Below are 25,883 nucleotides of genomic sequence, written 5' to 3' on the forward strand. Positions count from 1 at the left end.
CAGTTACTGTTATTTTAATACATAGAATGTCCAATTTTAAATTCATTTGCTATTTGAAACATCTGAAATGTCTCATCAAACAACTCTTTTCCCTCCTACTGGTAAACTAGAGAAAAATATCAAGGGATTAATATATTTTATACTTTGTATACACTCAGGATTTCATTATTAGCCCCTTGGCATGTGGCTCTTCTGGCCAGTCTGTTTTGTCAGGTTTGGAATTTTTCTTTTGTGCGGTTTATTTCAAGAGCTTTTCTTACCTCTTTCATATAATGTTTAAATGGTTAAGCATTCAGCAAAGATAAAGTGCAAGTTCCCCTCCTTGAACTGAGAGAGAGAGAGCTCTGCCTCCTCTGTCAAAATCCTCATGAAGCCACAGAGTTTGGACACAGCACAGAGCTCAGGTGTGACTCATTTGGGGGAGAAGGCAACGCCACCTTCCCAGGGCTTGTTTCAACATCGTAGCAGGGCAACAGCTACAAGCACACTGAACCCATGCTATGACTCTTGCATTTCTGTCCATATTCCTGGATACAGCCTCCACGGAATCACAGGGCTAGGGGTATCTGCAAGTGTTTGGCTTGCCTGTGCCTGGTATCTCCAAATTATCTAGCCCAAATCTTGGCCCACTGCTCAGAGCAAGTTCAAAACTAAAACTTCTCAATAATTCTGATCATGTCCTGGCTACTTCAAGATGAAGCACCCAGAAATGAAGGAAAACCAATTAAAAGGTTGTGTTTGCAACCTCTCTGGCAATCTTAAAAAAGCCAAACACAACAGTAGAAAATATAATCTTTATACTCTTTATTCAGTCATTGTGCATTTTTCAATATGTTTCAAATATTCATACACATATTGAAGACTAACAAAAATTATCTATAATTTTCTACTCAACAATATTTCAGGCTTCAGCACATATTTCAAACTATTTTAAAACAAGAAGATAAAAGTCACTAATTTAAGTCTGTAAACACTCAGTTTGCAATAAATTGTAGCTATTGGTAAGCAATTCTGCATTCCTTTTTGGAGATTGGGAAACATTGAAAGTACACACAGAAATAGCTATACTGCAGTTATTTAGAGAATGATATGCCTTGCTTAAGTCATTATTCTAGAGAAAGGTTACAGTGGTAGAAAGTAAAGAAAAATGCACTGAGGGTTTTAAACAGATACTGTAATTGGAGTATAAAAATAAGGTGTCATCCCTCTCATCTGGAACTACATACATTTATTACAGGAAGTAGACTTTAGAATAAGTATGGAAAGTCCATAGAAAAAGCCTATTTATTAGCATTTCAAGTAGAATAGTATTTGTCACTGAGTTTCCTAAACATTTAATGTAGGTGACAAACAACAACATTTGGAGCCATGAGGTTATTGGTTGCATAAATGCAGTCAGGTGGGAGTAAAGGCATATACACAAATCATAAATACACTTACAGTAGATACACTGTACTGCCTTACACTGAACTTCTACAATTTTATTTCTTTAATTACAGATGGATGAACCAGGCATCTTTTAATGAAAAATAAACTGCTGAAGAGTCTCCTCAAACAAACAGATAATGACTAGGAAAAAAATATCCTAAATTCTTCCCCAAGGCATAGTTCATAATAGTAGTTTTGTCCCCTAGTTCACGGGAAAAAGCAATCCCTACATGGAAAATATAAACATCAGCCACAATCAATATGGTACAGTGGGTGAGGATATTCTGCTGGCCAACTGAGTCTTGCATGGCTCAGAAAAGAGGGCATAGGAGACCAGTAAGACAGGGATTTCAGGAAAGGACATAGCTTTCCTGCTGTCAGCAAATTTCATTTGGCTAGGAAGCTTGAAATTCGGATAGTAAGTAACCAGCACAGTCTTACACTTGCTGCTTTCATTTGAGCAGGTTTGCATGAAACAGAAAGGGATTTTTCTTAAAATACATAGGAGGGAGAGGCTTTTGTACTTGGTATATCATCACTCTGAAAGTGCATTTGGGTTTATTCTCTTTGTATACTGAGCTAACTACAGCATCTTCTGTGGCTACAGATAAAGGAAATAGCAGTAAACTGTAGATTTTGAGCAGGCAGATCAGACATCATGGGAGAAATAGAATTAATAAGAACAGAGTTTTGTGGATATCCTTCTTTAAAAATATTATGCTCACCTTAACAGAAGAAGTGATTTTCATTAATCACACGATTTTTATAACGTATTATATTTACAGTTGTGGATATAAATATCATATCCTCTGCTTACGTGCTCTATGTCAGTGGTGCCTTTCTGCCTGTTGCCAGAATTTATGAATAAAGCAATGAACAATTAAAGCAGGTAGGAAAGTCATGCAGCCACTAGTTTATGTATCTGTATCTAAATAAGAATATGTATACTATCAAATGGAATAGGACTGCCTTTCCTTTTGTGTTCTGATATGTTCTCACAAACACATGAGGAAGTTGAATAGGCAGTCCCACAATCCAGTGGACAACATTAGGACTGCTTGCATGAAGAATGACTACTGAGTTAAAAAAGAAAACTAGTTAATCAGAAAGAATTCTAAGTCAGAATTTCTTTCTAGTATGGACTTTTGGTATATAGTCCACATTGTGGAAAAACATTATTCCACAATAATTATTTTTCCACATTTTCCCCATTGTGGAAAATTAATCTAATTACTTGTCATTCTCTTTCTCAGCCAAATATTTCACAGAATTGCTGAAGTCTACAAAAAACATCAGAAATATTACTGCAGCAGCTGAATCTTAACACATTCTATCTATGCCACCAAAATGGTTTGTATGAATGAGCCCCAAAGTACTTCAGGTTTGTACATAGCAATCATTTGAACTGCTTAGACAAACCTGGATATTTTGCAGCAATTCTTCTGCAGGAGATATTGACTCCCAGAACAAAGCTAGAAATCAAACAGATGCCAAGCTGTTGTGTTTTAAATTGCTGCAGTCACAAGTCAAATGAACACCTGCCTACAGTCATACATTTGTTGTTTTCTATTTGACCTACATCCCGTTATCTGCCAGAAAAAGAAAAAAACCTTACTCTAAAAATTCATGGGAAATGGTTCATGCTCATTTTGATAAACTTTGGATAAACAATCTCAGACAAGTCTGATAAAACAAAATATATCACTTCTTTAACCTTGTAATCACTGGGTAGTTTTGAGAACAGAATTAAGATCTTCAGTAGAATTTCAGAGTATCTTGAGCTGTCAGTTATTTTCTTTATCTTTAGGAAGTTGTCTGTATGATAGAGAAATCTCTTCTGTCCACAGGAAAAAATATTCCTAAAAAGTAGACTAAGAGATTAAAAGCAACAAGAAAATGAGTTTTAAGTATAAAGCAAAGATCTTAGCAGAAAAGCCTCAGTTACAGTAATCAGCTGTTATTCAGTTAGGTCCTTTCACAGTTGAAATATATTGGCTTTTGGGGTTTGTGATTGTTTAACTAATTTAAAGTTTTAAGTATTATGCAGAACACTCTAGATCTAGAGAAAGCTCATCTGGAAAGAAACTTTGTTTATAAACAAACAGCAGGTGTTAGTTTAATTCTGGTCCAATATTTCTGCCATTAGTTAAACTGCATCAGCATCTCACAGCTTAAGACTACTCTGTGTCCTTCCTCTTTGATGAAAAACTCAGATTGAAAGTTTGCTTCATTTATTCCAAGATGGATAAGAGACATGAAACATGAAAAAGGCTGTGTCATACTATTTTGGGCTCCTGAAGAAAGAAAAGAGATGTGACAAATTGTTGGGAATTTCCTGACAGAACAGGAAGAAAGACCAGTACTCAATTACAAGGGTGTTCCAGGTAGGAAAAGCATACAGACTGGTGGAGAAATGGACCTTCTGGACTCCAAGCAGACTGGTGACAGCTTAGCAGCAGAACATGATTAATAATGAAATCAGGAGGAAAACAGAGCAACTCAAAATTACTAAAGTCTCATCCAAAGGAGAAAGTAAATATCCCAAAAGGAAGATATATATGGGACTAGGGGATGAATGTCTCAGGACAGAGGTATTTGAAAAGTTTGGATTCCTCACCTTTCTATCTGAACTTTCTTTTTACATTCAGTATGAGCAAAAATTTCTGCCCTTCTAGATATTACAAAATTCTAAAGATAGTTTAGGCTTTCAATGCAGCACAGCAATCACAAATTACAACAATATTTGTTATGCAAATATTATTTCAAGGCAAATAAAAAAACATGGTCTGTGAAGGATAAATATTACACATTTTACAGATACAGAACATTTTTTGCAGTTCAAAGTCACAAAACAGATAGCAGAGTTAATTGTAAATTGAACAAACAAGAGTGTAGGGCTTCCCAAATAACAAGGATTTAAGAATTCTATTCTATTTCTAAAGCCCATCCAAAGATGCTATTATAGCTTTCCTCCATTTGACAGCAGCAGTCATACACAAGAACAAGTCTTAAGTACCTGATTTTAGACTTATACAATGAAAAATTAGCATTCTGCTAATCAAACAAAAAATTAGAAAAAATTACTTGCTAATTAAAATAATACATTTAATCTTTTACAAAAAATTCAGTTTTGATGCATTTTTAACAAAACCAAAGTGATGTCAGTATCTTACACCTGAATGGCAGGAGGTGCCTTTCACCCCACTGCTGGGGAACTATCATGATCTGACAGGGGGAGATACAGTTTTGCCACATAACTAAAAGCATCATGGCAGGTTCTGGGATGTTTATTTAGAATACAAGAAAGGTACATTCAAAACACATCTCCCAGGAAAATGTTTTGTGCTATGCAGTAATCTGAAGGAATTGTTGCAGGGGTTAGACAAGTAGGTTTTTTTACCAAGCCTCCCTTATGTACTATCAATAGAAGCATGCAGTGTGTATAAAAGCTAGTAACATTACAGAGGTCATGAACTTGTGGATTATATGTGTGACTAATGTCTGCTTAATGTTTAATCTGTGTTATGAGTAATTTCAAATAGGGTTTAGGGAAAGAAATGGTTCAGATTGGACTAATTAAACAAGAACTGGTGTAAATACCCTTTGCTCCTGCAAGTTGACTCTTGACTGAGCTGGGAATGCATAAAGACATATCCATGTCGTCTTGTTTTTAGGCATAAGGAAAATTACATAGATCATTAAAACTGCACAGGCATCACATGAGAATGGCAAAGGTGGCTGTGGAAAGAAAATGGCAATTGTCACCTGGAGAATGACTTAATTTGGAGTGATTAGTCATGTAAAGTACATGATTAACTCTGAAAGCTGATAAGAGGCATAATAAAAAGAAGAGCAATACCTCAAACAGAAGAGAGTTCCTTCTGTAAGTCTCTGCCCCACTTTAGGGTTAGAATCTGGGACATTAATCAGAACATCAGGATTTTCTTTGGGTTTCCTGTACCATTAGTCTAACAAATAGGATCTCATGCATCAAAGGGGAAACTGTCTTAAGTCCACTTCCCCTCACTTAAAAAGGCTCAATAAGAAGTACCCCAAATCAGATAACAGTGAATTTTAACTGTGATGTACCATAGAGATTATGAATATTCCAGATAGCTATTTTAAAGAGGGCTAGATGAAATAGCAAGAAGAAAGTGCTGTTCATCCTCCTAAATTTGTGACCCTATACTGAAAAATGTTTGGAACCAAACCTATACATGTTTCAACATGTATTGAGTTTTAAATAATTTATATGAATATGTCCATTAAGTTAAAAAAAATAGGGGAAGGTGGACTGACTGTCAGTAAAGCTATTGCTGTGATAAATCTCAAACCAGGAAAAAAGCTGTTTTTCACTTTTTCTACCTGCTTTTTTTTAAAAAAAGAAAATCCATGTACAACAAGGAATGAAATTAAACTACATAATTTACCAGCACACATGCATTTCATCATCTTGCTTACATACACTAGCTCTGAGTCAGAAATATTCACTGAAATGTGCTACTCTTGCAAGCACTACCTAACTTTGCTCTGCTATTAATCACTCGTGATGCAAGCACTCCCACCCATTTCTGAGAACAGTGTAGGCTGTCTGATAACTCACAGGCTTCAAGCTGCCCTTATAAAGTTGTTCCACTTCTGCATACTTCCTCATACTGCTACTTTCTCGGTGAAGATGAAGCTCCTCATTTACATAGTCTTACTGAAGTCAGCTCTCCTTGCTTTAACAAATGTTTTGGCAGTTATTTTAGAAGAGGAAGAGAATGCTAAAGAAGCAAAACTTACTGAGACTTGTCCCATAAAGCTCAAAACTAATCGGAAATGTGATGAAGGAGAGGATTGTCCTTATCAGATAAGTTTGCCTCCGATGACCATCCAGATACCCAAAGAATTCAAACTGCTTGAGAAGACTCTCAAAGAAGTACAGACCCTTAAGGAATCAGTAAACAAGCTGAAGAAATGCTGCCAAGATTGCAAGCTGCAAGCAGATGACAACCAAGAAAGAGACAGGAGCAATGAATTTCTGCTACCTAACACTGCAGAGAACAGCGAAAGCCAAGATAACAGAGTAAAGGAACTGCAAAGCAAAGTTAACAGAATGGCAACCAGCTTAAAAAATGCAAAGAGCCAGATTCAGACACTGCAGGGTCGTTTAGAGAAGCTGAGCCTCATAAACATGAACAATGTGGAACATTATGTTGACAGCAAAGTTGCAAATTTGACATTTGCTGTGAACAACCTGGATAACAAATGTTCTTCTAAGTGTCCAGCAATGCAAGCAAGACCTGGTATGTAACCTGTTAACTCTTACTGCCTGTATAAACTTTCAGTGCATTTCCCTAGTATTAGGTAAACAATTAAAAATTAATTTTACCCAAATAGCTGCGTTATTAACTTCACAAGTATTTGCTCTTTAAGTGTTTATTTATACTCCTGTAAAATATTTCAGCAACCACTAGAGGGTTACTGAGAGTTGCAGGTGTTCAGTTCCTCCTAGAATTGGATTTCATTAAGGGATTTAAAATATTAATTTTTAAAGGACAATTTTCCACAATTTAATAAATAAACATGAAAAATTATCTTTATTTTACACCATAATACCCTTCATTAGAGACATTATACATCAGTGACCTACACATACTTTCTCCTTGGATGAGAAGGGGTAAATTTTCTTTAGTTGTTCCTTAGAAAACTGCCATTTTATTTTTCCTTACTCCAAAACTGCAGATATTCTGAAAAGGGGTCCAAGACATCATCAATCAGCAAGTGAATCTAGTAAAATGCTTAGTTTTTAACAGATGGATAATAAAATAATTTTCTTATCATCACAGCAAACATCTGAAAGGCTCAGCCAAAAAAAGCTTACTAACAGCACTTATCAACTGGGTAACATATGTATCATCATTTTAACACTAAACACTCTGCATTAATTTAATATATAAGCAAAATAAAACAGAAAACAGATGTTATCAGTGAAAAAACATGTTTTTCTTTTATGATTTCATTCTCCTAATAAAGGAATAGAACCAATGCTTTCTTCTTAATGTTTGCTGTCATTAAGGCAAGATTGAGGGATGTTCTAAAAGTTAAATAAAGTTTTTATATTACATATAGGAATCCTTGAAAACAAGAAATGTTCCCTAGATTGTCAGTGTATTCTACCACTTAGATATTAAACATAAGAAGATAAAGCTCTCAAGAGACAAAACAGAGAAAGAGCAGGCTGCATTGCAATCTTTAAGTCTCTTGCTTAACATCCAAGATTAAAATAAAATTGTCCTTCTATCTATGTCTATATTAAAAATAGAAGGATCTGCAAGTGTACAGTGTATGTACAGCTGAAATTCTAAAGTGTTCTTCTCTGAAAAAAAGCAAATAAGTAATAATAAAGGTAAAGCTTCTACTATATGATAAATCAAATCAGATAAAAATCACTACAAATAAATTATGTTTGTTCAGATACAAAACTCTCAAAAAAAGAATGAGTAATTTTTTGTTATATTAATAATGGGCAATGAATCAAATTCAAGTAGAGTACTTCAAAACAGACTAAATAACAGACTAAATAAATTTTTGATATTCCTCACATTTATTGAAATGATGGGTATCGTTCAGGACACATGATCACATAGATGTTCTTTATATTTTACAGCAACATGCTAAAAGCATTTGTAGTAGCAATATATTCATTATGAAAGCTAGCAAGGAAAACAGCTACAACTTTTTCCTATTCAGGAGCTATTCTTGTACCCACTGAAAATAATAGTAAAACTTTATTTAAATAGGAGTTAAATTGGATCATAAAAGCATTTTATCAGAAATGTATATTCAGTGTTAATAACTGCTCTGAAATTTAGTCCACCAAAGATTTTACACGAAGTTTGGTGAAATAAATGAGAATTCATTGTGGTTTCATAAATGTCCAGTTTCTGGCAAACAAGAAGTCCTGAGTCTTACTCCCTGTTTCAGCCTGATATCACTCCTCCCTTTCAAGAAGTAGTGTGTTGAGATTTTCTAGGAAAAATTACAACAGAACTTGCAAATTAACATGATCGTACATTCAAATTGACAGTAGGAATGAACATTATGGTTTTGACTCTTAACTGAGAACTTCTGAGAGCTCTCCATATCACTTAAGAATATGGAATTTTAATACCATGCTGTTGAACAGAAAGACATTATTGGATGACATTGTGGACCAAAAATGGATTTTCACTCTGAGGGAAAAATCTGGGAGTATTTTTCTCCTGAATAAAACACATTATAGTAGATCACATCAACAGTAGATGCTAACATTCTTCCTTTCTGTAAAGCCAGTGATGCCACATACACAGGAAATCACCATCACCTTCATCTTTCTAGGAATCACACAATTACTACAACAGATGTGACAATTTTATTACTTTTTTCCTGCTTCCTAAAGTACAGTCAACATTAACACACAAAGCATTCCTAATATGTTATGTTCTCTGTCAAATGATGTTTACTTAACAATAGCCAGGTTAACATCATTCCCACATGGACAGAGTTCTTTCTCTGACATACTGCCAGATGGAGCTGTAAATTGTAGGCAGGTTGTGAAGCTATATATTTAAATGCAAAAAACAGCAAATGTAAACACAAAGCATTAGTAATACAGATTCAAGAAATCAGGTTGAATTTACACAAGATAATGAAATGATAGAGTAGAGAAAAGGACAGAAAGGAAAGCAAATATACAAGATGCCCTTATATTAGCCATTTTGATAAAAAAATGTAGTTTAGATGGGTTTTTTTAGACAGCTGTCTGATGCAGAGATCCTAGGTGACATCTGTTATAAGGTAAATCTGATGGAAAAGGTGTTTTTCCTTAGAACTTAAATTGCTGCAACACTATTTGCTATGTAAAAGTCTCTCCAATGCAAGTTCTGTATGCCATATCAGTCTGGGTAAAAAAATCTTCATTTTTTTAAATTGAAATTATGTTTCTTCTAACACCACTTGTTCTTTCACCAGTTATACAAATAATGCAGAGAGACTGTGCTGACCACTACACAGCAGGGAGAAGGAGTAATGGAATCTACAGGATTAGCCCTGATCCCAGAAACGAGAGCTTTGAAGTTTACTGTGATATGCAAACACAAGGAGGCGGCTGGACAATGCTGCAGCGGCGTCAGGATGGCAGCACTAACTTCAACAGAACCTGGAATGACTACAAACATGGCTTTGGAAACCTCAGCAGGGAGTTTTGGCTAGGCAATGACAAAATTCACCTCCTGACAAGGAGCCAGGAAATGCAACTGAGAATTGATCTTGAAGATTTCAATGGAATCAGAGAGTATGCAAAATACGACCACTTCTACGTGGCCAACGAGTACCTCAAGTACCGTCTCAGCGTCCACGGCTACAGCGGCACAGCAGGAGATGCTCTCCACTACAGCAGGCACTACAACCACGACCAGAAGTTCTTTACAACCCCAGACAAGGACAATGACAGGTATCCCTCAGGAAACTGTGGTGCATACTACAGCTCTGGCTGGTGGTTTGATGCCTGCTTGTCAGCCAATCTCAATGGCAAGTACTACCACAAGAAATACAAGGGTGTTCGCAATGGCATTTTCTGGGGTACGTGGCATGGTATTTCTGATGATATTCCCACTGGATATAGGCAACCTTTTAAATCAGTAAAGATCATGATCAGACCCAAAAGTTTTGTGCAGTAATTCTACACGTTTCTCTTAACTAGTTTGCTTTGGATTGCACTCAAAATCATACTTACTCAGTATTATACTCAGAAATCAAGTATTCAGTTATGTTTGGCAAAAGATTGTTCTAGACAAAACAACATATTTCCACATAAAATTTTTAGAGACAGTTTGACCCATATAATGTATTGAAACCAGCATTAAAATACCTGAATAATTATTGCTAAAACTTAACACCAGTTAGGTCTTTGTTTTGTTATGTAAATATTCTAAACATTGCTTTTGGTGCTTTTACTGACTGTGATATACCACATTTATGACTTAAAACTTTTATATTGTCTTCCACAAGTTGTGTCTGAATGAATATCTACATTTTAACCTGAAAATAATTCAGAGGTGTAACTAATATAAATTTGTCAACACTTGGGAAGAAATCTAATCCCTCTAAAACAGTATTTTTCCATTATCTATCCTTCACAACTTCAAAGGTATACCATAGCAATATCAATATAAATCAGGAAAAATACTAAAAATTATTCTTTTTAAAGAAAACCAAGGGCCACATGGTTTGCCCAAAGACAGAAAAAAAGGCCTGGAAGACAACAGAAAATTAAGATGATTCCTTAAAGTTCATCCCTTTATCAAAAAATTTTCTAAGAACTTGATGGAAGAATTGAATAAAAGCGGAGGAAATAATTATAAAATCATAGAACTATTTAGTTTGGAAAAGACCTTTAAGATCATTGAGTCCAACTGTTAACACAGAACTGCCAAGTCCATACTAAGCCATGTCCCTAAGTGTCACATCTACACATGGAGAGAGCATATACTGAACAACAACATTCTTGCTCTTTTTGGTTCCTCCATTCAAGCTCAAGGTCCTAGTTGTCATTTGTAGGAGAAAGGAGCCATTATTTAGCTTATTGCACATTTATGCAGGCAGGTAGAGAGGCAGGAGGAAGACACATCAATAAGAATCCATATTCTTTGCACTAATGCCTCTAAATACATACAAAGGGTTTCCAGTGCCATTTTGCTTTTTCCTAAATCCTTTAGGTAAGTCAAATGTTTCAAGATGCTCTTGTAGAGACTCAAGATCTCATTCAAATACTTCTCAATCTAGATATCATTAGACCCTAAAACTAAAAAAAAAATTATAAATGTTTTGTAACATAAGAAAAGACTGTTCTCCACATTTTTTGACTACACATATTGTAGCCACAGAAACATAAAAAACCTAGTGTCGATTCTAAGCAAAAAAGAGAATATATTAAAATATTTTCTAAAATATAGCAAATAGAAAAATCAAATTGTCAAGGAGTGCGGGAATTTCAAATTAGAGATTCTGTCATTAAATCTTACAATGTAGACAGTGAGCACAATTTTGACTGCACATATCTAGACCATGTGTCTATAGTGACCAACATTGAGTGGAGATGCAATTTATCTTAGCAAGAGGCTATTCTGTGTTGCTTACACCAGTCCTGAGACGCAGAAAAACTACACCAAGACTCTATTTCTTTATCAATTAAAGTGTGGTCATTGCTGGCATAGCCTTTTTGATTAAAAGAGACATAAAAAAAAAAATACAAGTATACACCTGACCTAATACTTTCTAAATATGGTCTCTACTATTTTTTTAGGATTACAACAAAACTATTGTGGTTATAAGTTATGTGAATGAAGAACACTGGCAATAGCTAAATTATAAAATATTAATATATATATTAAGGAAGTAAATACTTTGAAGAATAATTCAAATGTAATTTGGTTTATTATATTCCAATTTTAAAGAGCAATGAAAAATTTTAATTGCAAGATGTATCATCATTGCTTGAGAATATGTTTTGAAGCTATAAAATATTTATTTTGAGATAAAAAATAGTTATCTAAACAAGACAAAAAAGCAACTGATGAAGTATTGGTTAGAAGAGCAAATATCTAATTGCATATGATTATATTTAATCATTTGCATGAAATGCACAATTTGTTCCTATTCATTATATAATAACTAGTCAAGTATGACTTCCAGAACCTACAATATTCTACTTGAAAATGGCATTTTACTACTAAGTTGTTGGAAGAGAAATTGTCCTTTTAAAATCTTGTTTCAAGGAAACTTTGTAAAACACAGAAATTTTAGCAGAATAAGCAAATATTACTAAAATCACATGCAAAAGCTTTGTCTTCTCATGTCTTAAAAAATGGAAAGGAAAAAAAAAAGCCAAAAGAAAGTGTAATGCTGTTACAGAAATAGGATTATTACCTGCCTGGAACTGTTGTAGCTGAATCTCTGTCAATGTGTGCTAGTTTTACAAAGTGTAACTCCATCTATTTGTTTCAAATGTTATTTGTTTTTTCTTGATGTAATAAAATGATCTCCCACTTTAAAGCTGTATTACTGTTATAGATGTGCAGGAGGACTATAAAAAAAATTATCCTAAATAATTTTATTGATTTTCTGTAAAAATTGAAGGAGTAAGAAAACACCAATAACCAACACAGATGACTATATGTGACGTGCCAAGAGAATAATAGCTAGGAATGATAGTTCCTTAGAGATCTGTTTCATGACCCTTCAACTGCCAGATAATACCAAGGGCTGAAATCTCAGATTTTTTTTGGTACTATCCGTATTTTAGAAGAGAAAAAAATAATTGCCCAATGAAGAGTTTACACAACCTCTAACATGAAAGAGGAGAATCAAACCAATGTTTTTACCTTTCAGATCACATACCAGAGTCATCAAAGCTTGTGAATACAAATACCATTCCAAATTAAATAATTCAATTTTTTATACAAAGAAAAAGCCTTTGATCTCTGCATAAGACTTAATAATTCAAAACATGTCTTTCAATCTATGGAAAACATCTATGTAATACTGATTAGCATATAAAAACACTTGTGGTTTTAATCCTGCTAATATTTAAATTGTGAGTTTTAGTGGAAAAAATTACTAACAATGGGTTTGCTAGCAAAATTCCTGTGGCTTGTTTCCAAAATATAAAGACACAAGCCCATCCGTTCAATGTGATCAGCCAAGCAGACTGTAATGTCTTGGCTTTCTATGCATTGCTTAAACAAAACCAAACCAAAACTAGAAAAAAAACCCCCAAACAAACCAAAGAAATGAAAAAAAGGTTTGGAAGCACTGGTGCTTTTCCCTTCCCTTTTAAATGCAAATACCTGGTTCCTTAGCTGTGTTTATTGGGAAAGGCAACAGTCAAAATTGGAGTGAGTGGAGAACAATATGCAGTTTTGATAAATTGGTGGGGAAAAAAACTTTACTTTTACATGTTTCTTTGGAAAATAACTTAAGATGGTTGCCATTCCCTACTGAGACCCCTGTCGACAAATTAAAACAAAATCAAAAGTGCCAAATTTACCTAGCTTCTATGATTTACATGTCATGGAAAAAAAACCAAAGCAGGAAGGATGTGACTTTGAATTTTCAGAGAGGAAAAAAAAAAAAATAAGAAAAGAAAATTAAATATTGGCCTACAAAGAAAGAAGATTTAAATATATTTAATATATTTTTAGATTTTTTTTTTTTTTTTTTTTTCGGGAAAAAAAAAAAGAAAATGGTACATATAGGCATGATGACATTGACATAAATTTTAAAGAAAAATAGCTGAGCAATACCACCTATAGGTCCTGCTAGATGCAAACATTTCACATACTAAATCAATCCCTTTCATTCACTGCTTTAATTAAAATTTGATGGCTTTTATGGAGGTATAGTTCTTCTGCCAGAAGTTAATTTGGCTGTCATGCTCAATGGTAACCAGAAACAGAAAACAGTGTTTTAAGATGGCATGTCAAGTCCAGCCCTCACACAAGTCATGAGAACATGGAAATTATGAAAGCAATATTTTTTAAGTCTTCATTCATAATTTTATTTTCTGATCTCAGCAAGAGTAATCCATTTGGAAAATAATAATGGGAAAAAATAACCCAAATTACCAGATTATGTTCATATATCAAGACAAACTGGAAGTTTAATTAAGGTTACATTTCAGCAGGAGTAGCATGTCATCATTTAAAATTCCACTGTACAAAATAATAGTAGGCTTTACACACTTTCAAGTAATTACATGGAGCAAATGATTTTTATGGAGAAGCAGGATGCACTTTGAGAAACAGAAATTCTCATGCCTTTCCTCAGACAGAGTACAAAAGCCTCTCCGCTTCACTCTGCTGTTTAATCTACGTATGCTAAATCCAAATACAAGGATTCTTTCTCATGCAGCTACTTAAGGCTCTGTTTATTCAGGAGTATTTGGACACAGGTGCTTTGAATAAGTAAACCAGGGATCCCCTTTTTAACATTTAAAGTAAACTCGTGTGTAACAGATGATTCTCCAACACTTATGTTTTTGTTGAATTTATAAGTGGTTAACCTTGCTCTGGCTTTCTCATCACATGGTTGTGCTGACATACAATGCCAGTAGAACCAATTTTTAGTACAAATTTGCCTTGTCTCTAATACATACCTTAGATGAGAAAACAGAAAGAAGGAGATAACTTTGGAAAACAATATAGCAATGTATTTGTCAAGTCTCATGAGTATCAGAAATGGCTGAGAAAAGGCCAAAATGCAAGATGTTATAGTTAAAGGTTATTCCTTCCCGTAGTCTCACAGTAGAGAGCTCTAGTTCTTCTGTATGGTATGAAATCTATACACTTGACTTTATAACAGCATAGAAAAACAAGGCATCATAAATACTTTCAAACAGACTTTTCAGAAATCAACAGAAATACCCTCTGCTTTGTGATAGTTCAAACACACCCAACCACTTCCTGGCCTTGTTTCCACAATGTCACCTGCTAGTGGTAAAAAGAACTTCTCCATAGAATGAGCATGTTACACCAGCTCTGTTCCCAATCCTGCTGATTGAAGGCACCTGTAAATTCACCCAATTCCTCTACAGCTTTTTTAGGAACAATCAACTTTCCTATTGCAACAACAATTTTCTTTAATATTCACAATACAAACTATTTCCTACTTGCTGGAAGCTGTTGCAAAACACCATACTCCAGCTTACAGACACATTATCAGCCCCAGCTGACATCCCATGTGACCATTCAACAAAGTCAAAAAAGGTTTTTCTAATTAGCAGTCAGATTCCTGTGCATGGAGGTGGAGACAACATCTGTCTTAGCTGCCTGTGCCAACATATTTATACGCTTTTTTGTTGGGCCAGGAGCCTTTGAAGCGCGTAGTGTGGAGCATGCCAGGATCAGCTTAAGTTTAAAAATGTTGTTTGCCTTCAACATATTAAGCTGTCTCAAGGCTTTTATATCTTTGATAGAGCACATACTAAAACACTTAAAAAATTATGCACTGCTATAGTTATCATACAAAAATATTGTGATGATCATACTTTATAATAAAAGAAAGCACGCTACAGAATGTGTACAGGGACAGAAATTAAATTGGTTCTTATGTAAAAAAAAAAATAAAAAAATTATATCCTAATCTACCAAGGTATCTTCTCTAGGAAACTTTTCATTTAATAATTAATAAACTCTTTATTTTTTTAAAAGGAAAGCTATTTACATCCACCATTTAACCTAAGTTAGGAGAGAATTAAAGACCAACTTGTTACCAAAAGAAATTGCAAACAACTGTAATTTGTAGAATTGTGTTGTTACATGACAGCATGCCACTGAAGAATTATATGAAATATTGATTCTTAGTGTTTATATTTGAAAGTTGTAGCCAACCTTTATGTGACTTCCTCTTCTTTCCTGCAGCACAGATAAGAAAAAGGAGAAAAATGAGAAGTACCTTTCTCCCCTCAAACAACATTCAAACACTGAACATATGCATCCTTCTTCGACATTATAGTTCTTACAGATAGCAGAAAGACATGAATCAGCACCAGATAATCAAGCAAAATTTGCTTGGGAATTCTTTGTTATACTGTTGATTTTTTGGTAAATATTGAGATTTTGCTCTGTGCTTCCACTAGAACTGAGATTTTAGTTAGCATCTTTATTAGCAGTTCAACTGCTTTTGGCAGTTAGGAGTACAAATTCACTAATCTCAGAAAGACTGCGTTTCAAACTAGTAATGAAAAACATCCATGAAAGGTTCTTTCTGCTTCTTGATGGTAATAGGACACTTGGACATCAGAGAGGAAGAAATGTAGCATGACAGTGACAATTTCCATCAAAAAAAAGCAGAACAAATGAAAGATTTGGTGCTGGTATCAGATAGGGAGCACCAACCGTTTTACAGGACATAGAGTGCAACAGTTTGCAATAGACCAGTCAGACAAATCTCCCAAAGGAGCTTGTTCTTCCGCTTGTTTAGATTTAGCAAGAAAATGGATTATATTTGTTAGCAGGAAGGGACTATTGTGGTACATTCCAAACAAGGTATCTGCTCACTGGATCTGGAAAACAGCAATGCACTTCTCACTCACAAGTGCACTATTCTGCAAAACTAATAGCTACCTCAGAGTGTCCACTGCAAATACATGCAAGATAAACGTTGCAGAATCATTTTTCTGCAAAATTCTTCATATCAAATGTATACATTTGAGTGAACCACCTTTCTAGACTAAGAACATACCAAAAGAAGGAAGAGAAACAAAAAGCAAAAGACACTGCCTTGAGTAAAAACACCTCAGACTGGGAGAAGATACCCACCAATTGATTTCTCTTGGGAGTTTTTTTGGTTGATTCACTATCAGATTGGGAAGATATACAGAGTAGGAATCATTTTTTGTGTCTGGGATTGCTATTTGGGCTACAAAACAAAACTTAAGCAACAGAAAATTATTTGAAAATGGCAAAACTAAACATCAAAAACATCATTATGACAAATGATGTTTTATTTATTTATGTTCCCATTAAAACTGGACCAGGTGGAGGAAAGTAAAACACAACTTGAGTGGCCAGAGGGGAAAAAATTTTACTGTGCGATATGGTGAAGCACAAAAATTATGCAGACAAAAATGAATAGAAGGGGCAGGAGGCAATTTTTTAACTGATTTCTTTTTTATTTTCATTCTGCATAATCTTGTTTTTTTGAGTATTTAATCTAGTCTCATGTCATATTTTATTGCTTTTTCTATTCAAGAGACAGTTTTCATTTGTTCTCTGGTGCTTTACCAGTAACAGCATTGTTGTAGTAAGGATGATAAAAGAATAAAGGGAGAGGATAAATATATTATATTATCATCTGTTCCAAAAGAATTACAAATTTTCAGGCAAAGGGTGAATACAATTTCAGATCATTTTGTTGAAGCTAATTACTACTAAATATCCATTTAATAAAATTAATGTGTCTTTAAACTTACACAATGTACATATATGAAAAAATTTGCTGCCATTTAAGAATCAGATTACATATACATGGCCTATAATGCACTAAAATCAAAATAAAGCCAGCATAATTTATTGCATCTTAATGTAGCATTTATTCAAGTAATATATTTCTTTCATCACACAGGTACTAGACTATGTAGTTTTCCATGAAAATTATTAACAGATGCAGATTGATTTATTTCTAACACTAGAAGAACACGAGACATGAGGAAAGATTCACAATTCAAGGAAGTCAATTAGAAGTGTTAGAGCAAAGATCTTTATTTCAAGGACATAACAACAAAGGCAAAAATGAAGTGGAAAGTTCATTTTGTGAATTCATGGCTGTACCCTAACCAAAAGAACAGAGATGTCAGCTTGGTAATAAATAGAGGACTTGGTGAAAATAAGTCATGATGAATTGGGTGGCTTTTGTTTGAACTCTGTCTAGTTTTTAATATTTCTACCTAACCCACAAAGCTAAGCAATGTTACTATGTTTTATTAAAAACAAAGGAGAGAGTGTGTGCATGTTTGACTTCTTGCTCTTTGTATGTTTGAGTTTTTGCTTCTTTCATGAGAAAAACAAGACTGGCTTGACTGGAAGCAGGCACATACCTGTTTTTAAAGAAATTTTACAACAAAAGGTGGCCCTTGCGATAAGTTCATGCTGCACAGGCATAAATGACTAGTCAGTGAAACTGAGATAATATGACACAATTCTGCTTCTGTGGAAAAATCCTAAAAGCTATTCCAAGTAGTTGAAGCCAGCATCAATGCAAGAACCTCTATGGTGACTGAAGTCATATATTTGTCCCTGAATTATGTACAAAGTTCAACAAAAGAAAACAAATACGTCAGTGGAAGAGAAGAAATGTGAATAAGTGATGAAAAGCCAAACTCACCAGTAAAGTACAAGTGCAAACTGCTAAAAACGATGGTAAAATAAATGAGTCATAGTTCTCTTCTAGAAACTGACAAAATGACCAGAAGACCTAATTTACGAAATACTATGCAAATTGCTTACTTTGTTTTTCCACAGTATGTTTTTTCATGAGCTGGGAACAACTCTAAATACCTGCATTTCCCATTAATGGTTTACAGTGTTATATCAGTGTTAAACAAGTTAACTTTAAATTTGATATGCAGAATAACCTTTCTGGAAAGATTTTTTTTTTGAGAAAAAAAAAATCAGGCAAATAATCTAATAATTTTCTAGAATAAGTCTAGAAAAATTAGCTTTCACTATGATTAAAAATAAGGAAAACAAAGCACAAATGTAGAATACAGTTTAGAAGGGGCACAGGGGCACTTTAGCTGCTGCCTTGGACTGAGAACAAAGGGGGTTTGTGCTGCAACAGTACTGGAAGTTGTGGGCTCTCCATACACTGGCACTGGACTGAAAGCAGCAGTTTCAAGCTACATTCAGTATGATCTAATAGCAGGATAGGAAAGGGCTAGTCCTATTTTCCCCTTCACTACAAATTCTTGTCCTGTCCTCTTTCCTGACCTTAGACTGTAGGCAGAGAGTGAGAGCCAGGGTAGCAAACTGATCTGACAGAACCAAGATGGAAAGAGTCCAAGGTAAAGCAACTTTAGGTAAGAACTTCAAGAAAAACATTAAGTATGAACAAAGCCTCATAAGGATACAAGAGAGAGATGTACATTTTTATTATAAAAAAGGCAGAAATTGGCTGGTCTCTCTTTTTAATGTGGGAAAGGCAAGAATAAAGCTGCATTATTCACTACAAAGTAAACAAACTGGGATATAGGGAAAACTTTTTATAAAATACTGGCAATGATGAGCTGCTGGAAAAGGATATCCAAAGAGCTATCTCCACCTATTAAAGATTTAAGAACAAATTAGACAAATATCTGCAGAGAATCTACCTCAGTGTGGGTTTTGGATTAAATTATCTCTTAATGACTCTTCTGGCCTTACATTTTTAAGGATTCCATTTGATATATATTTGATATTTAAAATTTTTAAATACTTCTAGCATTCCGAAAGACTCCTTAACACCAAAAAAAAATCACAAAAAAAACTGAACTCTGAAAGGTTTCTTCAATCACCATCATCAATTAATAGTGCCTCAGGAACCACTTACCTGCAGCTATGAAGCCTTTTAAAAAATCACGATGCAATTATCTCTACAGATAGAATACTACAAGACCAAAACCAAGACCTCTATATTCTCATTCCCCTTAAGGCCATGATCACTGAAAAAAAGAACATGATCATCTATCAAGCACAGCATCCCCAGCAAAAATATGACACTGCTTCACAAAATTTTCTTACCACTAAGAAAAATCAAAGAAATGGGGAAGATATAGATTGTGGTAACCACCTTCAATTATTAACACCAAAAGGTACACCTCAGAATAATTACTTTGCACTGTTACAGTCAGAGAAAGCTGGAGCACATGGTACCTCATCTAAACACTGAAATGCAGGACTTGCTGTTATGTCAGTGGATCCCTCTTCCTGGCTAGGAGCTGCTGGAGGCGGCACACAGGTAGGTGACTCATTCTCAGCTGCCAGCTCTGTGTCAGTGAGATTTCCTTCATCAGCCTGACTCATTGTTTAAAGCTCTAGAAAGTAACAAAAATACCAATACAGTTCATTAGATCCAGGGATATATATGATTGTGAAAGATAAATATGTAGTGTAAAAACCACTACGTGAACATGTCAGACCCACATTCAAACCACAGAAGTCATAATGTGAGTAAATTAGGTAAGTCTGCAGTTACAACTTCATTAAAGACTTCATGCAAGCTGCTGCACTATCACTCTATCATCCTCTGGAGTACTTTAAAAATATCCTGAAGAAAGCTCTAATTCCAGTTAGGTAACACAGTCTTTTAATAAATGCACAGAGATAGAAATTAAAGAAGTTTGGAACAAGCAGAGCTGTTGGAAAACATAATTTTGCTGTATTTATATTATAGAAAATCCCATATTCATATCTGTCGTTTAGGAATAGAAATATCTAAGATACTTGCATTAGAAATAGATCAAGAGCATTCAGTACTCCTCAGCAAGATGAAACTTAATGCCATGAAGTTTATATAATTTCACTTTGTGTTTACGATATTGGTCCAGCACTTGAGAATTATGTTCCCAAGCTTCAGTCATCAGAATTCTCTGAGGTGTGTTAAAATGCCAAGGTGGGTGAGGGAAATAGGAGGTGGAAAACAGGGGGATACAATGCTCCTGGTATCCTGCTAAGACAACAATGTCCATCAAGTTGGTCCTCATCATTACATCAAACGTGACTTAATATCTGAAAAACCCATCTTCTGGCATAACAGCATCCTAAGAGTTTTGTATATCCATAGAGTTTTAAAATACCAACCTTTTGCATGAAGAAACAAGAAAGGTGACAAAAACACTTCAGGAGAAAGATATAAGGGACATGGGATGATCCAACAGAGGCAATAAGCATCTTATAGAGGGAAGAGAGGGGAAGAAGGACTTGTGAGGCACACAGAAATCTTGTCATCACAGTGAGATATGGAAGGCATTGAGCATTTGTAGTGCAAAGCACAGCTCAAAGTGGAGATGGAGTGGAGAGGGAGGAATTCAAGAAATCCTTCACAAGTTCACTGAAGTTGTTTGTAGATGACAAGAATGGACAGATCAGTATCACACAATTTTAGTGCAAAATTTTGGGAGAAAGACTGTCAACTCTTGCATGCAAATGTTCACCTGACACCAGGTCTTTATACATTAGCTATTATGCAGAGGACATTGTATTCTGCTATGGAACCATATTATTATGAAACCCATATCAGCTGCCAAAGATGCAGAATCCTCTTCAAATTAGGCAGTCTTGACATCATTCAGCCTTTCACATAACATAGGGGAGACCTTTCTCTTTTTTAAAAGAGTGCATCTTACTATCAAGGACTAATCAAGGACAACCAAAATTAAAACTGTAAAAAAATTAAGAAGAAATTTTGAGACTATTTCAATAATATATACCAGATCTTTCCAATTAAACAGACAGTGCAATTTAGCATTCCACAGCCAGAAAGCTGACAGTTAAGAAAAATATAATTTATTGTTTTAATTGTATTGGGAAAATGGATACAAAAATGTTGTGTTGTTTGTATTCACCTTTTGAAAGTCACTTGTCTATAAGGGTAGTGAAAGTTAAACTGAAAAGTTTATTACTTTCTTCAGTACTGTTTGGAATTCCTTCAGGCACATTTTGTCTTTTAGAGAGATTTCAGTGTCTGTATTTGCTTATGGAAAAAAAAGCAATTTCATGATCCCTCTTGGAGGAGTCAAAACATTGTGAAATAACTGTAAACATCATAGAGGCCAAGAAATAAACTCTGAGTTACTGTACATAAACATGTATACACATTTATAAATAGTGAGTGATTTTTCATCTGTAAAGAACTGCTGAATATTTTAGCATATGCATTTTGTGTTTATGGCTACTGTTGCATTATTTGTTCCTCTCAACTTAGAATTTAGACAGACGGAAAAGCACTGTGGCAGAAACTCTACATAGAACAATGCCAAAATGTTAGAGTTTCATGGGTGTAGGCATATTTGTCAATACTTGTATCTGAAACATATAGTTGACGTTAGTCAAAAATATACCTCATCCCAGTACAGTAGTACAAGAGTCCTCACCAAGAATCCAGTTTGCTCGGGAGGGTGAGAACAAAAAAATTCTTTTGAATCTGAAAAGTTTACAGTTTTATGTTAAGACACAACAAAAGAAATCTGAGACAGAGAAAAACGATTAGACAGCCTCAGCTAGTGTGACAAGCCCTTGTCTCCACGTGGTTTTAAAAGGGGGAAGACATAAACAAAATATATGTAGGTTTATGAGACATTAAAATAAGTTTAGCATACTTTCATTACCTACAACATTACTAAATATATAATTCAGCTTAGATAAAATTTGATCTATAAACTTCAAAAAGCAATGTGGAAAATTTGTGTCTTTGTAGTATCTGGTAACTAAAATGTCAAATTGAATTACGAATGAAAGTTGACTTTTTTCCAACTTCATAGAATAACCCAACAAGTATGGATGTTTTCAAACTGTAGAACTGCAAATAATATCACAGCCTTGATCCAAGACACAGAATTACAGAGAATGGGAATTACAAGGCTGTTTTGGAACCTGCATCAAATCAGGCTGAGAATTGTCTTGCGGAACAGCTTCAGGACAGCAACAATAATAAAAGCCTGAACTCATATTCCCTAAACTAATTTCAGTATCTTTACTTCTGTCTCTCTCTAGCAAACAGCAATGTTCACACACAAATCAGTGCAGAATCCAGGCAGGTGACACTTAGTTGAATTGATTCTTTTCAGAGTGACAGATGCAAAAAGTAGTAAAATTTTATTCTGACCATAAAGAGATGCAGGTCCGTGTGTGAAGATGAATCAACTATCTCTGCACACCTCCAGCCTACAACTGAATGCCTGGAGAGGGACAGAAGTACCCACCAGCTATAGTGTGGTGATGCTTCTCTGAATCCATCCCCTTTCTCCTTGAACTCATACAAAACGTTCAGTATTGGTAAAATACAGGGAAATGGAGACTTTCATTTTATCATTTATGTCACTTGGCATGACATGAGTAGCCAGTGTTTCTTGTTGCTTTTGAATCTGTCTTCTTGATCTCACCTAGTTCTTCTACAGCATGAGTCACTGAATAATCACAACTTTTCTATGCTACTGGGTTTCTTCCTAATGTTGTATCATCATCTGACAATCCTTTCTAGGCTGAAGCAGACAATCCACCTACTGTCACTGGCATGAAAGCTCTTCTCTGCCTTCCACTGTCATTATCACCCTTCTCCAAAACTTTTTCAGTTCTATCATGTCATCTTCAGAGAGAAGAGACGAGACCTACAGATAATATTAATAAGAGGAGCACCATAGATTTGTTTGATCACACAGTGATTCTCTTTCCATCCCCTAGAATTTTATATTTTTATGCTTTTTCCCTAATGGTAAAGTAGACCTTCTGCTTTAACTGGGCAGAGCCTGTGCTTCAGCATGAATGGATGTGTCTTTAAAAAACAAAACCACGTCAACATTAAATGATAATTGAATTTAAAACTACATCATGTACAATAGGACATTATCATGCACATGTGAATCAGAATGGATTGTTTGATTAGACAGTACAACCTCACCACTTTGGGAAACGAGAGTGCACACCATATACCTAAACAGCTCAACATTTTATGTCACAAGTTCTGCTGTTTTCCCTTGTTTTCCACTCTGCTATTTGGGATAGAACCACCCTGAGCCACACACAGACTTTATCTGCTGGAATTCTAATTAGATATGGCTAAGATAAGAAGAATTTGAATGGTAAGATTTGCCACTTCCCATTTCAAATGGTTTCCATGAGGAACTTAATTTCCTCAGAAAATTTCTAGTGGTGTGACAAACAAAAAAATCCCTGAAATCCAAACCATTGCGTGATTTGCAATGCTAAAGTACAGAGGAGGAAGCAAATAAAACATAATTTGCCTCCTTACTGAACCCTAGACACACCTTGAGAACAAAGAAAGTTCAAGGAAGCAGTTCAGAAATGTACCTCTAAAAGAAAAACAAACAAATTACAAATAAAGGTGGCCCTATTTTCCTAAGAAGTGAAGTCACATTATTTCTTCTTTACAATTATAGCAAATGGGTAAAATTAATCCTGGCCAGGCAGACTAAGTTTATACCCTGTAGGTACCTGCAGCAATTCGTGATTATTCTGTGATAAATTCCAAATACAAAAGTTAGAAAAATGCATTTCTTCTACAGCCTCTCCTGTAAATACTTCTGATTTAATTCCTCCTTCTTTGAAATCTCTCTCTCACCTTAGCCTAAAAGTACATCTGATAATACTTTGGCTTAAAATCTATTTTATATCACTTGATAGAACTTCTGTGAGTTCTAGGGCTTTTTTTATCTTTTGCATGAAATACTGAATATCCTTTTCATACAATACCAATATCTGATAAAATGGAAAATAAGGATTGTAATTCACTAAGAAGTCATGCAGCTATCAAAAGTGGAGTTCTAATTAAATGTTCACTTTTAAATTTGATATGGCTTTCTTATCCTGCAAAAGACAAACAAGAAAATGAAAAACAAGTAAATAAATAACTATTCTTTAATTGTTGGAATCTGCTACATACTATACCAGCTGATGCAAACAAAAGCATGAAAGTTAAACAGAATCAATATAGCAGAAATACAGATGACATAAGTAAAATATTAAACACATGAGGTTCTGTAAGTATGCAAAAAGAAAGAACTTATTCCTAGCAATTACTTTTTATCTGTTTTGTTCAGTATTTTTAACCATGTGAGTATACTTAGACTGTATCTAATGAAAAAAAAAACAAACCCAACAGCAACAATGAAATATAAACGTAACTGCAGCTTAAGCATCCAGGAACGGTTTCTTGAACTAAGTTCTCAACTATGCAAAGCCTGACAATATTAAAGGTGATGCAGAGCACAGTTTACTGTGGATTGTGGGTACCGATAAACCTCTGCCTACATGAGGAGTATCAAATACCAAGCTCCTGGAGGAAAAGGGGGCTGTGGGAAAGCAGCAGTGTCATTTTAGAGTTGGTGGGAGTCAAGGATCCGGAACAGCAGCACTGACCCAAGGGAGAAAGGAGGGAAGCAGTGAGCTCCACCTCACGAGGGACCGGATTCCCCCGGAACAGTGGGATCAGTTATTCGCTGAACTGGCTGTCATCTAGTGGAGTCATAGCACATTGCAACACACCTCTTACACATCTGTAACTTTCCCCCAAACAAAAAAAAATCAGACATTCAAATTTGGTATTGATCTCAAAGGTGAGAATTTTGAAGATTTTTTTCCCCAAAATCAACTATTTCTGAAGACTTGCAAAAAAATTCCTTCCAGCCTCCATCATGTCCCAAGATATTTCTTGATACTTTTTTGACTTTCTAGATTTCAATTTTTGTATTCTAGACTATCATAAAGCAGGCTGGCCTTTTTTGTGTTTAACCTAATGATTTTTTGTGACTGAGTAATGCAAACCAATGAAATAATTTAACTTGAAGGACATTTTTGATGAATAGGAATCTTCATTAAACTTTCCAGAGTGAAAATTACCGATGGACCAAAAAAATAGAGCCATCTTCTTTCCTCTTGGCCACTGACGTCATTTCAGATTCATAAATAATCAAAGACAGACAGTGACAGAAATGGAAATAGGGCTAATGAGATGAAAAGTATTTGATGACTAAATATCATGCTTGCATGGTTATTTATGAAAAAGAAACACATGGAGTGCAAAAGGGAGACAGTAATTAAGTAACAGGCCCAGATTTCATTATTTCTTGTGTTGCAATCTTGCTAAGACAATGCAGCTTTCTGTGTATTTTTCTCTCTCATTATTGGCAGTAAAAGACAACTATCACAAGAACTCTGCCCCTG

At 34.8% G+C, this 25,883-nt stretch overlaps 2 protein-coding genes across 2 annotated transcripts in view; one reads left to right on the plus strand and one right to left on the minus strand.

Moving 5' to 3' along the window:
* The window catches only part of CCDC146 (coiled-coil domain containing 146), a 67,382-nt gene that overhangs the window by 40,634 nt on the left and 865 nt on the right, over positions 1–25,883 (minus strand). Inside the window, exon 2 of the mRNA XM_019006694.2 lies at positions 19,860–20,020. Coding sequence (XP_018862239.1) covers positions 19,860–20,009 — 150 coding nt within the window. The 5' untranslated portion in view covers positions 20,010–20,020. The remainder of the gene's footprint in view (positions 1–19,859; positions 20,021–25,883) is intronic.
* On the plus strand, positions 6,027–12,504 carry FGL2 (fibrinogen like 2). Its single transcript, XM_015627893.1, has 2 exons — positions 6,027–6,716; positions 9,424–12,504. Exons 1-2 carry the CDS (start codon positions 6,104–6,106, stop codon positions 10,128–10,130), a joined length of 1,320 nt encoding a protein of 439 aa, XP_015483379.1. The 5' UTR covers positions 6,027–6,103; the 3' UTR covers positions 10,131–12,504.

Source organism: Parus major, chromosome 1A, assembly GCF_001522545.3.
Source record: "Parus major isolate Abel chromosome 1A, Parus_major1.1, whole genome shotgun sequence".
NCBI lineage: Eukaryota > Metazoa > Chordata > Aves > Passeriformes > Paridae > Parus > Parus major.